The 16,495-nt window shown below is 48.1% G+C and overlaps 1 protein-coding gene across 1 annotated transcript; it reads right to left on the reverse strand.

Moving 5' to 3' along the window:
• Nucleotides 1-613: 613 nt before the first annotated feature.
• Nucleotides 614-16,378, reverse strand: LOC142912449 (gap junction gamma-1 protein-like). The gene is made up of 4 exons (XM_076060644.1): nucleotides 16,270-16,378; nucleotides 8,380-8,711; nucleotides 6,944-7,420; nucleotides 614-1,521 (listed from the first exon to the last, which is right to left on the reverse strand). The coding sequence occupies exons 2-4, from the start codon at nucleotides 8,679-8,681 to the stop codon at nucleotides 1,341-1,343; spliced, it is 960 nt and encodes a 319-aa protein (XP_075916759.1). The 5' UTR covers nucleotides 8,682-8,711; nucleotides 16,270-16,378; the 3' UTR covers nucleotides 614-1,340.
• Nucleotides 16,379-16,495: the final 117 nt, after the last annotated feature.

Here is a 16,495-nt window from a genome sequence, read left to right on the forward strand (position 1 = left end):
TTAAGGGTGTTCGATTCAACATCTCTCTGTACGTCTGTATCTCTGTTTGCCTCTATGTCTCTCTCTGCCTGTGTCTCTCTGTCTGTCTATCTTTCTCTGTCTCTGTGTTCCTCTTGTCTGTGTCTGTCCGCCTGTCCTGTCTGTCTGTGTGTCTGTCTAAAGCACAGCAAGTTGGCACAGTAGGGGGCACAGGTGGTGCATCAGCCAGTCATTTCAGTCATCTCAGTCGACCAGTGGCACCTGGGTCTGCCCCGTGACATGCCAGCGGGCGTTCGACACTTCACTTGGCCTCAAGGTGCACATAGCCTGGCACAGCGTCGTGGTGACGTCACCACCACTTAGTGACCAATGGCAGTTGTTGTTGTCTATCATAAAATAATAAACCACTAATGTAGACTGTAGCCTGCTATCAAAGCAATTTTGCTGACGGTTTCCATCTGAAGACGGAAGCTTGTGTTGCCTCCAAAACGTCGTGATTTAATTTCGTTTTCATTTATTTTATTTTACCTACGTGTCTGTGTTTAGTGGGGGTGTGCGTGTGTTTAGTGGGTGTGTGCAATTGATCATATTAAACGTACTCAATTAGCATCAATTAACATGAAATACACAATAATAATTTACATTTCCCAATTTTATTGAATATTTTTCTGAAAAACAATACATACAACACTGTGTCACCTGCCGTTCAGATTTGGCCACAGCTGTTCACAAACCGCATAGCCAGCATCTTAAACGCCTTTTGGTTTGACAAAATATAAATCGGAGCAGGCTGTTACGGTATAATAACGACGTGCCCGCTAAACTCAGGCCCTCTTATCCACCGATGAACGAGGAAGTTTAACAAAACAACGAAAACAGAAACTCATACAAATTAAGAAGTAAGCTAAAGTAACAAAAATATTTGGGTTGCTTTAATCAAAACACACCTCCATATTGATTAAACACTCACGCAAACATTCCCCCCCCCCCCGACTCGTGCATTTATACGTTGGCCGAATGCGAAAGCCACAATGCCACACAAAACGCGTTCTAAGGAGATTTGAACTCTCAACGCTCTGGGTTACAAACCCAGCGCCGAATCCCCCGAGCCACGAGGCTGGGTGCTGGCGTACCCCCCGTGCCATCGCGAGCGGGTTAGCGGGGTGCCCGTGCTCTGCCGCTCGAATCTTAAAAGCGCAGACGGTCGCCTCCGATTGAATCTCGATGGAAGAATGTCAGGAAGACCTTCAAAGTCGAGACGATCCAAACGGCGGCGGCGCGTTGGGGGGGCCGAGTAAATGGAACGTGGGATGGCGAAAAGCGATTGAGCGATAACGACGCCCGAGAGTAATACTAGCACGCTAAACCCAAGACTTGCGGGAGGCGTCGCCAGCGTCTTGCTCGGGGGGCTCCTGGTGGGGTCTCGGCGTCACCCCCAGCTCCGTCTGAAGTTTCTGCACCTCGTCAAGGAGCTGCCACAATTCTGACGGTGACATCGCTCTGGGACCCGCCGTCGATTCCGGCTCGACGGCATCTGCCACCCTAGAAACGAGTCAAATTTCAAGAAGAGTATTTTCATTAACAAAAAAATATATATACACTGTCCATGATAGAGGGTTTTTTTTGGGTTATATTGCATGTATAGTGTAGTGTATAGTATAGTGTATGGTGCAGTGGATAGTGTAGTGTATAGTAGTGTAGTGTATAGTAGTGTAGTGTATAGTATAGTGTATAGTAGTGTAGTGTATAGTAGTGTAGTGTATAGTGTATAGTAGTGTAGTGTATAGTGTAGTGTATAGCAGTGTATAGTGTATAGTAGTGTAGTGTATAGTGTAGTGGATAGTGTAGTATATAGTGTAGTGTATATAGTGTATAGTGCAGTGTATAGTGTAGTGTATAGTGCAGTGTATAGTGTAGTGTATAGTAGTGTATAGTGCAGTGTATAGTGTAGTGTATAGTGTAGTGTATAGTGCATTAGATAGTGCAGTAGATAGTGCAATCTAAACCCAAAAACCTTGATTATGAATAATTGTTAACGCCGTAATGTATGAACGTTGCGAGCGCTCACGAAAGTCACCCGGTGCGGTTCCCGTCAGAGGAGGCCCCCACAACCGAATGGTAGCTATACACTACACACACAACATCTATATACATAGCTATCAAACATACACTACACTATACACTACACTATACACACAACATCTATATACATAGCTGTCAACACATACACTACACTATACACTACACACACAACATCTATATACATAGCTATCAACACATACACTACACTATACACTACACACACAACATCTATATACATAGCTATCAACACATACACTACACTACACTATAAACTACACACAACATATATGCATAGCTATCAACACATACACTACATTATACACTACACTATACACTACACACAACATCTATATACATAGCTATCAACACATACACTACACTATACACTACACTATAAACTACACACAAAACATCTATATACATAGCTATCAACACATACACTACACTATACACTACACTATAAACTACACACAAAACATCTATATACATAGCTATCAACACATACACTACACTATACACTACACTATACACTACACACAACATCTATCTATCTATCAACACATACACTACACTATAAACTACACACAAAACATATATACATAGCTATCAACAAATACACTACACTATACACTACACTATAAACTACACACAAAACATCTATATACATAGCTATCAACACATACACTACACTATACACTTCACTATGCACTACACACACAACATCTATATACATAGCTATCAACACATACACTACACTATACACACAATATCTATATACATAGCTATCAACACATACACTACACCAGTGGTTCTTAACCTGGGTTCGATCGAACCCCAGGGGTTCGGTGAGTCGATCTCAGGGGTTCGGCAGAGCCCCCGCCACGGAGGTCCGGACACACTTGAATTATTGTGTAAATTTGTGATGACACACACGGCCCGCTTGGCCATCACTGGCTGCAGATGATCATGCTACACTGCTTGGCCAATCAGCGCTGCGGGGAATTTAGTGCGTACTCAGTAGTCAACGTGTGACTGTTGTTGTCGTACATCGTGTGATTTCTTTAATATTTTATCCATACTAACTATGTCGGGCAAAAGAAGAAAGTGGTCGGACGAATATGTACAACATGGATTCTCATGTATCACGGAACGTGATGGGAGTGAGCGTCCTATCTGCATGATTTGCAACGCCAAGTTGAGCAACTCTAGTCTTGCACCGGCAAAACTAAAGGAACACTTCTTGAAGCTGCATGGAGACGGGGAATACAAGAACACAATACTTGCTGAATTCAGGGTGAAGAGAGCCAGATTCGATTGAAGGGCCACTCTGCCTGCTCTTGGATTTGTACCTGTTAACAAACCGATCCTGACAGCATCGTACGAAGTTGCTTACCTGATCGCAAAGCAGGGCAAGCCACACACCATTGGTGAAACACTTGTGAAACCAGCTGCATTAAAGATGGCGAATCTGATACTCGGAACAGCGGCCGAAGGTAAATTATCCCAAATTCGCCTTTCAAATGACACCGTCAGTGACAGAATAGAAGACATGAGTAAAGACATCTTGGCTCAAGTAGTCGCGGATCTGATTTCAAGCCCGGCAAAATTCAGCCTTCAACTCGACGAAACCACAGACGTTTCTGATCTAAGCCAGCTTGCTGTTTTTGTACGCTATGTGAAAGACGACATGATAAAGGAAGAGTTTTTATTTTGTAAGCCTCTTACAACAACAACGAAGGCAGCCGATGTGAAGAAGCTTGTGGATGACTTCTTCAGAGACAACAATCTTTCATGGGATATGGTTTCTGCAGTTTGTACGGACGGAGCTCCAGTCATGCTGGGAAGAAAGTCTGGTTTTGGTGCGCTAGTAAAGGCCGATGCACCACACATCATTGTGACGTATTGTATTCTGCACAGGCATGCGTTGACAACAAAAACCTTACCTCCAAAAATGGCAGAAGTATTAAAAACTGTGGTGGAATGTGTGAACTATGTGCGAAAAAGTGCTCTGAGGCACCGCATCTTCAGTGAGCTGTGTAAAGAAATGGGCTCTGAATTTGAGGTACTTCTGCTCCATTCTAATATTCGGTGGTTATCCCGGGGACAGGTGCTGAATCGTGTTTTTGCCATGCGTGTGGAATTAGCCCTGTTTTTGCAAGAGCACCAACACTGCCATGCAGATTGCTTAAAAAATCCTGAGTTCATTCTCATTTTAGCGTCCATGGCTGATATATTCGCAGCTCTCAATCATCTCAATCAGCAGATGCAGGGTGGTGGAGTCAATATCATGGAAGCGGAAGAACACCTGAAGGCTTTTAAAAAAAAGCTACCGTTATGGAAACGACGAACAGAGAACAATAACTTCGCAAACTTCCCGCTTCTGGACGACTGTGCAAGTAAGATCGAAGATGTGTCTGGAATCGGAGATATTTCTGTATCCACGGAACTGAAGCAAACAATTGCCACGCACTTAGATGAGCTTGCAAAGTCTCTCGACGGATAGTTCCCTACAAGAGAGTCATATCCAGCATGGGTGAGACAGCCGTTCACGTTTGCTGTTGAAACAGCAGATGTCAATGATGAATTCCTCGACGAAATCATTGAAATTCAGCAGAGCCAGGTTCAACAGCAACTCTTCAGAACAACAACGCTCTCAACGTTTTGGTGTCGACAAATGAACAAGTATCCAGTTATTGCTAAGAAAGCCCTGGATTTTTTTATACCATTTGTTACAACATATCTTTGTGAGCAATCCTTTTCGAGGATGCTGGACATAAAAACGAAGAAAAGGAACAGACTTTGCTGTGAAAATGACATGAGAGTGGCACTTGCCAAGGTGAAGCCACGCATATCTGAACTGATCTCTCAAAGGCAACAGCAGAAGCCACATTGATTTCCAGGTATGTAATTTGTTGTGAGTTTATGCATTGTGTTGGTTTTATTCTTTGAACAAGGTAATGTTCATGCACGTCTCATTTTGTGTACCAGTAAAAAACATATCTATGTCTTGAATTTGAAAAAAATCACATTTTATTTTTCACTAAAGAGGGGTTCGGTGAATGCGCATATGAAACTGGTGGGGTTCGGTACCTCCAACAAGGTTAAGAACCACTGCACTACACTATACACTACACACACATCTATATACATAGCTATCAACACATACACTACACTATACACTACACTATAAACTACACACAACATATATATACATAGCTATCAACACATACACTACATTATACACTACACTATACACTACACACAACATCTATATACATAGCTATCAACACATACACTACACTATAAACTATACACATCTATATACATAGCTATCAACACATACACTACATTATACACTACACTATAAACTACACACATCTATATACATAGCTATCAACACATACACTACACTATACACTGCACTATAAACTATACACAACATATATACACATAGCTATCAACACATACACTACACTATACACTACACTATACACTACACACACAACATCTATATACATAGCTATCAACACATACACTACACTATACACTACACACACAACATCTATATACATAGCTATCAACACACACTACACTAAACACTACACTATAAACTATACACAACATCTATATACATAGCTATCAACACATATACTACATTATACACTACACTATACACTACACACAACATCTATATATATAGCTATCAACACATACACTACACTATACACTACACTATAAACTACACACAACATATATACATAGCTATCAACACATACACTACACTATACACTACACACAACATCTATATACATAGCTATCAACACATACACTACACTATACACTACACTATAAACTATACACATCTATATACATAGCTATCAACACATACACTACATTATACACTACACTATAAACTACACACATCTATATACATAGCTATCAACACATACACTACACTATAAACTATACACAACATCTATATACATAGATATCAACACATACACTACACTATAAACTATACACAACATCTATATACATAGCTATCAACACATACACTACACTATACACTACACTATAAACTACACACAACATCTATATACATAGCTATCAACACATACACTACACTATACACTACACTATAAACTACACACATCATCTATATATATAGCGGTTGGGGAGCTGACGGAACCAATATTATTTCCCTTCCACGTGACTTTAGCGAAAGAACCAAAAATAAGAGACAGCTTTGTTTAGAGCCTAGTCTCAAACAGTGTTAGATGAGAGGACAATGCCACTACGAAGACATTGACAGCTCGGGGTGAGATACACGAGGCTCTAAAGAAAGCTGTCTCTGGTGTGGAACAATCAGTTTCAAAGACAATGCATCATCATCATCATAGACTACCAGAGCGTGTTTCTGTTTGCATGTTCATTACAAGTACCGTGTGTGTGGCCAATGCAGTGAGATGATTCCTTGCAAGAGGTTTACGTTTGGTGTTATCACGTTCACACAGCTGTTTTACTGCTAAAAAAGGGTAAAACAAATTCTTATATTTTGTTACTGGCAAGGGAGGTCCCATGATGTTTTTTTGCTGTTGTCATCATCGGCGAAACGTCACGGAAACTCGAATTGTAGGCGTAGTTGGGGGTCACTCTCTGACACGCAGCCGGCGAGTGTCGAGCCGGTAGCGACCCGGCACGTTTCGTTTCCGTGACGCAACGCCGCTACTACAAGTTGGCGGCTTTGACGAGACGACGCTTTCGTTTCTCGCGATCCAACGCCGAAGCTGACAACCTCCGTCCGCGCGCCGAACTTTTTCCGCCCCCCACCCCTCCCCCCGCATAGCCGACCGTGGCCAACCGCGCCGTCGAGGCCCCCCACCTGCTCCGTAGCCGGCGCGGGCGCCACCCGCTCAGCGAGTCGTGGATGGTGCCCAGCCCCAGGTAGGCAATCTCGGACAGTTCGAGCAGGAGGCTGAGACCGGCGACCGCGTACATGACCAGAAGGAAGACGGTCTTCTCCGTGGGGCGCGACACAAAGCAGTCGACCCGGTGCGGGCAGGGGTGACGGATGCACTCGAAGCGCGGGGCCACCTCCAAGCCATACATCAGGTACTGCCCCACCAGGAAGCCAACCTCGGCCAGTGTGCGGGCCAGCAGCTGGAGGGTGTAGGCCACCATCAGGCCGTCCGTCTTGATCCTCCACCGCTCGTTGTGCTGCTTCCCCTCGCCGTCTTCTTCACCCTCCTCCTCCACCTCCTCTTCCACCTCCTCCTCTTTCTCCGTGCATTCAATCACGCGGTCGGGGCCGCCGGTTCGCTTGGCTCGCTTGGTTTGTTCGTCTCGCTTGTACTCGATCCTACCACGACAGAGAGCGGCGGCGGCGTCGAAGTTTCACCCCTCGCTACGAGCGAGCCACCGTCGGGACTCGAGGTAAGTGAAAATATTTACCTTCCTTTAAAATTTGACGCTTTATTTACTACTAAGCGGGAAGCACCCGGCGTTGCCCGGGGGAAAACATATATTGAAACACTTCTCAAAACTTAAAAACATAACATATACAAGTGGAAAAAAAAAACTTTGATCATTGCCTCATTCGTAAAAACTAAAATAAAACCCAACGCGCGGCGTAAAAAAACGTACGCTCGCGTGCCAAGATTCGATTCTTTAGATCGCGCAAAGGAATCGAAGGTTGTAGATTTCTTTAGAATCAGCCTATTCCTGTTTAATCGATACCACAAAGCTCACCAGATATCGATTCTTGCCACACTTCATCGTCATTTCCCCACCCCCCCCCCAAAAAAAATAAAAGTGTGTTTTTATGTTTGCATGGTGTACAGTATGGAAAGTACCCACATGGCAAATTTTAAGTTTGTTGCATGTCGGGAAGTACGCTAAACATTTTGAACAGACACACATAATCACAACTTTGCCTTTTATACATATGCAATTATGATAACGCATGCAAATGTATTATATTTCTTATTGTTGAAGAGTTTAACAATGCTTCCCTTTTTGCTGTTGAATCGCAGCATATTTTACGACGCTGACCGTGTGCGTGTTTAAACACAGCGCACATTCGCCCTCCTGAACTGAACTAGCCGTTCGGACGTACCGACGGGGGGCTCGGGAACGGAACTCCGTTCCTAAGTCAAGGGGAAACCTTGCCGGCACTTTCACCGTTCAAAATCGTGACCAAATCGATGGCGCAACCTAATTAAAAAATAAATTAAAACATTTCCAACTGCGGGCAGCCATTCAAATTTCCACCGTAGCCCCCCCCCCCACTGTGAAAACTCCATCCGAGAACCTCGGTACCTGGTGATGCGATGCACTGCGAAGCCGAGGTACAGGATGGTGGGCGTGGCGACCGCGATGATCTGGAACACCCAGAAGCGGACGTGGGAGAGCGGGGCGAAGCTGTCGTAGCAGACGTTCACGCAGCCGGGCTGCACCGTGTTGCACGAGAAGCTGCCCTGCTCGTCGTAGTAGATGGACTCGCCGGCGACCGTCGTGAGAACAATGCGAAAGATGACGAAGGTGGTGATCCACAGCTTGCTCAGGAAGGTGGAGTGCCGATGAACCTCCTCCAGCAGCTGCGTGAGGTAGCCCCAGCTCATCGTGGTTGCCGGTCACATTCAGTAACGCCGCTGCGGGGAAACGTTCACCCGAGTTTGTACACGCACTACTCTACTTACAAACATCCAACTTCAGGACTTTTAGAGATAATAAAAAACCTGTCCCATTTGTCCAGTTGCCCGTTTGGAACGAGAGTCGTTAGTTCAACCTCCACGCACAATAAATGGCAGTGGTGGCATCTACATCGGCAGAACGTGAAGAACCAGTGGCATCTACATCTGCAGAACGTGAAGAACCAGTGGCATCTACATCTGCAGAACGTGAAGAATCAGTGGCATCTACATCTACAGAAAGTGAAGAACCAGTGGCATCTACATCGACAAAACGTGAAGAATCAGTGGCATCTACATCTGCAGAACGTGAAAAACAGTGGCATCTACGTCTACAGAACGTGAAGAACCAATGGCATCTGCATCTGCAGAACGTGAAGAACCAGTGGCATCTACATCGACAGAACGTGAAGAACCAGTGGCATCTACATCTGCAGAACGTGAAGAACCAGTGGCATCTACATCTACAGAAAGTGAAGAACCAGTGGCATCTACATCGACAAAACGTGAAGAATCAGTGGCATCTACATCTGCAGAACGTGAAAAACAGTGGCATCTACGTCTACAGAACGTGAAGAACCAATGGCATCTGCATCTGCAGAACGTGAAGAACCAGTGGCATCTACATCGACAGAACGTGAAGAACCAGTGGCATCTACATCGACAGAACGTGAAGAACCAATGGCATCTACATCTGCAGAACGTGAAGAACCAGTGGCATCTACATCTACAGAAAGTGAAGAACCAGTGGCATCTACATCGACAGAACGTGAAGAACCAGTGGCATCTACATCTACAGAATGTGAAGAACCAGTGGCATCTACGTCTACAGGACGTGAAGAAGCAATGGCATCTGCATCTGCAGAACGTGAAGAACCAGTGGCATCTACATCTACAGCGCTGGTAGCGGCCATCGGCAAGTCCACTCAAGTTTCAAGTTTCATGTATTAGGTGTATATCCCTGTGAGCCATGCAGCTCTTGAGTTCGGGTGCAACCGCAACAAACAAAATATGAACAGAGAAACATCTTAAAGCGACGACGCGTAACGGAAACATCCTGTGATAAAACAGCAAATCTTCCAGAAAAGAAAAAAACTTATTACAACTCTGTGTGCAAAAATCTCACAAACCCCTTCTTGAATAAGAGCCTTGAGACTCGGCGAGGAATTTCCCCCCCCCACCCCCCCCCCCCCTGGTGAACTGAATCACATCGTTATTATCACTACTGCCCTCTGCAACGTTCGAACAGCGTTCATCTTCTCGTTGTAAAATGTCAATCGGTCACTTGTTCGGAGGTCATGTCCATGAGGACGCATTTCCTAAGAAGGCCACGGCAGTTGCGTTGGTTCCTCGCGTGCTGCCGAGAGACGAGTTCTCGGTGGCGCTCGAGAAAAAACAAACGCGCATCCGTCCCGTGCCCTCCTGGATAGCCTCATCGATTGCAGTGTATAAGGGAGCAAAGATGCCGCCCGAGAAGACGATTCGTAATTTTTTTGGGGTCAAGATCTCTTGTGCACGCACGTGTGTGTGCCTTTGGGCCCTCCTCCACCCGACACAGCCAATCAATAAAATGTTGACTCCCTCGCCTGGTATACAGGAGGTCGTGGATTCGATCCTGAACCTGACACCTGCTGTGTACTCCATCTCTTCTCTAGCTGTTTAGGCGTCCGCTCGCACACAACAACAACCGCCATTCGCCACTAAGTGGCGGTGACGTCACCACGACGCTTGTGCCAGGCTATGTGCACCCTGAGGCCACGTGAAGTGTCGAACGCCCGCTGGCAGGAGGTCACGGGGCAGACCCAGGTGCCACGGGTCGACTGACTGAGATGACTGGCTGATGCACCACCTGTGCCCCCTACTGTGCCAACCTGCTGTGCTTTACCCACCCAGCGCTCCGCTCGTTGTTGTGAGCATCGCTCCTCCGCCCTCCGTTGTTGTTGGAGGGCGACTGCCTCCAACTGCCCAGTAGCGTGCTTCACGAGCCTCCTCCACAGAGGCCGATCTTGACACCGCTGGTACCAGTCATCGGCAAGTCCACTCAGCTCCACATCCTCCTGTACCACATCACTCCATCTCTTCTCTAGCCCGTGCCGCGCCCGCTTAGCCCCCTCAATTCGGCCGAACAAAAGCTGTTTCGGCATGCGGTGGCTGGGCATGCGGGCTACATGACCCAGCCATCGCAGCCTGCCCCGCCGGAGGAGCTCACCGATGGGACCCTGCCCAGATCTTTCAAGGATTTGTGAGCTCCTCACACAATCCAGTCTGGTTAAACCCAGGATGGATCGTAGGCAGGCCAGCCTAAATGTTTCTAACCGGCGAAGATGTTCCATTAGGGGGGTCCACGTATCGCAAGCGTAGAGAAGGGAGGGAATGACCGTGGCCGAGAAGACCTGAAGCTTAGTGCGGAACGACAGACCAGGTAGCTTCCACACAGCGTTACGCAACCGATGAAAAGATATTGCCGCTCGACTGATTCGGAGTGAGACCTCTGCTGTTAAACTGGAGCCAGTCATAAGCACACTGCCCAGGTATGGAAAACTCTCCACTCTCTCCACAACTGCCCCATCACCGAGTTGGGAGTTGTGGGGGTGTAGTGTCCGATGGTACAAAATACCCAGCCAGGTGCTTAGTTTTGGTGGGGCTGATGGTAAGGCCCCACCTCTTAGTGGCACGCTCCAGTCTCAGCAGCAGCGTCTCCAACTCCTCCTCTGAATGAGCAGCTATTACCAAATCATCAGCATACATAACGTGGTTGAGCAATAGGGAGCCATCCCTTGACCGCACCCGGGCATCGATCAGCTTCCCATTATATCTGTACCATATGGAGATTCCCCCGGTACAGCTAATGAAGGCTTCACGAACTACGTGGTCAAAATAGATGTTAAATAATGTGGGAGCCAGAGGACATCCCTGTCGCACCCCAAGGTGTACAGGGAATGGCTCTGACTCCCGACCACGTAGTTTTACCCGGGCCCGCTCACCATCATGAAGGTCCTTAATGATCGTGAGCAGAGGGTCAGGTACTCCAAAAGCACGAAAAACAACCCAGAGCCCTGGCCTATTGATGGTATAATATGCCTTGACCAGGTCAATAAAGCAGAGATGTAGGTCTTGTTGGAATTCCATACACCTCTGCTGTAGCAGACGGACAGAAAATATGGCATCTGTGCAGGACCGCCCTTTCCTGAAACCGCATTGGGGCTCCGCAAGCCTCTCCTCAGCGTGCCTGGCAAGGCGATGCTGAATAATCCTTGCCAGGACCTTTCCCGGCACACTGAGGAGTGAAATGCCCCTGTAGTTGTTACAGTCTGTGCGGTCCCCCTTCTTAAAAAGGGGGACCACCAGGGCATCCTTCCAATCCTGCGGAACCTGTCCAGTGGTCCAGACTGTTGTTATGATGTCATATAGGGCAGTCTGTGCACAAACGCCACCCTCCCTCAGCATTTCACTTGGGAGATCATCTCTGCCCGCTGCCTTTCCTGGTCTCAGACTCGGGATCGCCTTCAGTACTTCCTCAACAGTTGGCACCTCAGCCAGCCACTCACAGGGGGTGACTTCTTCCAATATTTGAGGCACCGCAGCCTCAGCAGGGTCATCCTCACTTTGTGCCACAATGTTTTCCTGGCTGAGGGATTTTCCCTCCCCCAGGACCTCACAGAAATGCTCAGCAAATCTGCAAACCTGTTCCTGGGGGTCAGAGATTGGATCACCGTTTTTTCCCCTGATTGTAATAGGTGTGGCACTGCAAGTTACTTTTTGATGGAGTTAAATAGAGATTTGTGATCACGGCCCACTCAGGCAGACTCTATCTCCTCAGCAACCCGCGACCACCACCCATTCTTGCAGCGCCTCACGGCCCTCCGAACCTCCGAGCGAAGGCTGCGGTAAGCCTCCTCATTCTCTGACGTGGGATTCTGTAGCCGATGACAGTGGGCCTGTCGCTTTTTCTCAACCATCCTGAACACCTCCTCTGTCAGCCAGGGTCTCTGGGGAGGTCTGGACCGCGTACCCAAAGCAGCTATTGCAGCTGCATGAGTCACAGTCCTAAACCTCGCCCATTTACCCTCGACATCAGGAGGAGTCGGGGACGATGCCAATCCCAGCCGCAAGCGATGATGAAATTCTCGCTTGCAACTTTCATCAGATAACTGAGACCAGGCCACTTTAGGTTGGAATGGGGTCCTGGTTGTACACCCACCACCGGAGTGGAAGAATGGCAGGCGCATCTTACAGATGACAAGTCGATGGTCAGAGGGCAGATCAGCTCCACGGTAGGTCCTGGTGTCAAGGACATGGGCTCGCATCCGCTGGTCCGTCACTATGTAGTCCAGCAGATGTTCTTCCTTGGACCCGGCATGCATCAATGATGTTGTGTGGATGCGCCGATGCCGGGACAGCGTGTTGGTAATTACAAGCCCATGGGCTACACAAAAATCTAGCAGCCTTCTACCGTTGTTATTGAGCTGATCTGGCCCATGCCCTCCAATCACTCCAGACCAGGTGCCAGCATCATGACCAACTCGGGCATTGAAGTCACCCAACATGATGACTCTATCCCGAGGGGCCACTTTAGCCAGCACCTGTGACAGGAGGTCATCGAAGGCATCTGACTCATCGGCTTTGCCTGCATCCCTCCACGGATGTTCATCTTCGGTGGGGGCATAAGTAACCACGACCACCATTCCTTGCCTCCGGTTGATGGGAAGGCGAGCCCAAAGTAGCCTGGCGATTACAGCTTCCCACACCTCACCGCCACGCTCCCACGCCCCCTTCATTCTTTTGTTCAAAAGAAGAGCCACACCCTGTTGTTTGGCAGTCTGCTGCCCAGAGTAGAGGACTGTCCACCCCTCATGGTGGCAGGAGCCAGAACCGGTCCACCGGACACACACACAGACACACACACAGACACACACAGACACACACACACAGACACACACAGACACACATACACACACAGACACACACACACAGACACACACACTGACAAACACAGACACACACAGACACACACACAGACACACACACAGACACACACAGACACACACACACAGACACACACAGACACACATACACACACAGACACACACACACAGACACACACACTGACAAACACAGACACACACAGACACACACACAGACACACACACAGACACACACACACAGACACACACACAGACACACACACACAGAAACACAGACACACACAGACACACACACAGACAGACACAGACACACACACAGACACACACACAGACACACACAGACACACACACTGACACAAACACACACAGACACACACACACAGACACACACAGACACACACAGACAGACACACACAGACGCACACAGACACACAGACAGACACAGACACACACACAGACACACACACACAGATACACATACAGACACACACACAGACACACACACACACAGACACACACACAGACACACACACACACAGACACACACACACACACAGATACACACACAGACACACACACACAGACACACACACACACTGACACAAACACACACACACAGACGCACACAGACACACAGACAGACACAGACACACACACAGACACACACAGACACACACACACACACAGACACACACAGACAGACACACACAGACACAAAAAGACAAAGACAAAAGATCCCCCATATAGCCTTAACAGACTGTAGGGGCAAGTGCTGTTAGCGAGCACCTATGAAGGCCGGAACGGTACACGAGGGGGTGGGTGGCCGGCACCACCCCCGACCGCCTTTGTCTCCCTAGTGGCGATGTTTACACACCGCACCAGGTACTCATTTGAGGCTGAGTCGACCTAGGGGAGGCCCGGGACCGGTTCAGATAATCGTCACTGGTGTTGGCCGTGAGCGGGAATCGAACCTGGGTCGCCAGGTTCATAGCGCAGCGCGCTAACCGCTACACTATCGCTCCCCACACACAGACACACACACACAGACACACACACACAGACACACACACAGACACACACACTGACAAACACAGACACACACAGACACACACACAGACACACACAAACACACACAGACACACACACACAGAAACAGACACACACAGACACACACACAGACACACACACAGACACACATAAACACACAGACAGACACAGACACACACACAGACACACACACACAGACACACACACTGACACAAACACAGACACACACACACAGACACACACACAGACACACACACAGACAGACACACACACAGACACACACAGACACACACACTGACACAAACACACACAGACACACACACACACAGACACACACACAGACACACAGACACACACACACAGATACACACACAGACACACACACACAGACACACACACACAGATACACACACAGACACACACACAGATACACACACAGACACACACACACAGACACACACACACTGACACAAACACACACACACAGACGCACACAGACACACAGACAGACACAGACACACACACAGACACACACAGACACACACACACAGACACACACAGACGCACACAGACACACACACTGACACAAACACACACAGACACACACACACACAGACACACACAGACACACACAGACAGACACACACAGACGCACACAGACACAGACAGACACAGACACACACACACAGATACACACACAGACACACACACACAGACACACACACAGACACACACACACACACAGATACACACACAGACACACACACACAGACACACACACACAGATACACACACAGACACACACACACAGATACACACACAGACACACACACACAGACACACACACACTGACACAAACACACACACACAGACGCACACAGACACACAGACAGACACAGACACACACACAGACACACACAGACACACACACACAGACACACACAGACGCACACAGACACACAGACAGACACAGACACACACACAGACACAAACACAGACACACACACACAGACACACACTGACACAGACACACACACACACAGACACACATACACACAGAGACACTCAAACAGAGAGACTCATACACACAGACACACACACACAGACACACACACAGACACACACACACACAGACACACAGACACACACACAGACAGACACAGACACACACACAGACACACACAGACACACACACAGACACACACACTGACACAAACACACACAGACACACACACAGACACACACAGACACACACACACAGACACACACAGACACACACACAGACACACACACTGACACAAACACACACAGACACACACACAGACACACACAGACAGACACACACAGACGCACACAGACACACAGACAGACACAGACACACACACAGACACAAACACAGACACACACACACAGACACACACTGACACAGATCTCGGGGCCTGGGCCACAGCAGCAAGGGGAGACAAAGACGGCAGCGGCTGCGTGGGAGACAGCGCAGAGCGAGAGGGAAGGAGGAGGAGGGTGGTCGTGGAGTGGTGGAGTCAGACCTCTGTTGGAGCGCCCGGGAGCCCAGGAGACGTCCCGAGCAGTTGGGAAATGACGCAGAGAGATGAGAGACAGGGACAGCACCTGGCTAGGACGCCACCTTTCTGCCCCCCCTCACTTCCAGCCCCTCCCCCTCACTTCACCCCCTCCACATCCGCCCCTCCCCCACATCCGGCCCCCCCTCCACATCCGGCCCCTCCTTCGTTCTCACTTTGGACCCTCCCCCCT

Source organism: Petromyzon marinus, unplaced genomic scaffold, assembly GCF_048934315.1.
Source record: "Petromyzon marinus isolate PM22_M1 ecotype Great Lakes invasive population unplaced genomic scaffold, UKy_Petmar_22M1.pri1.0 PM_G_Scaffold_20, whole genome shotgun sequence".
NCBI lineage: Eukaryota > Metazoa > Chordata > Hyperoartia > Petromyzontiformes > Petromyzontidae > Petromyzon > Petromyzon marinus.

Coding starts and splice junctions, on each gene's coding strand:
- LOC142912449 (XM_076060644.1), bottom strand. CDS start 8,681: ATGAGCTGGGGCTACCTCACGCAGCTGCTGGAGGAGGTTCATCGGCAC. Junction 7,421..8,379: donor GCAGTGCATCGCATCACCAG/GTACCGAGGTTC, acceptor CTGTCGTGGTAG/GATCGAGTACAAGCGAGACG. Junction 1,522..6,943: donor CCGCGCCGGCTACGGAGCAG/GTGGGGGGCCTC, acceptor ACTCGTTTCTAG/GGTGGCAGATGCCGTCGAGC.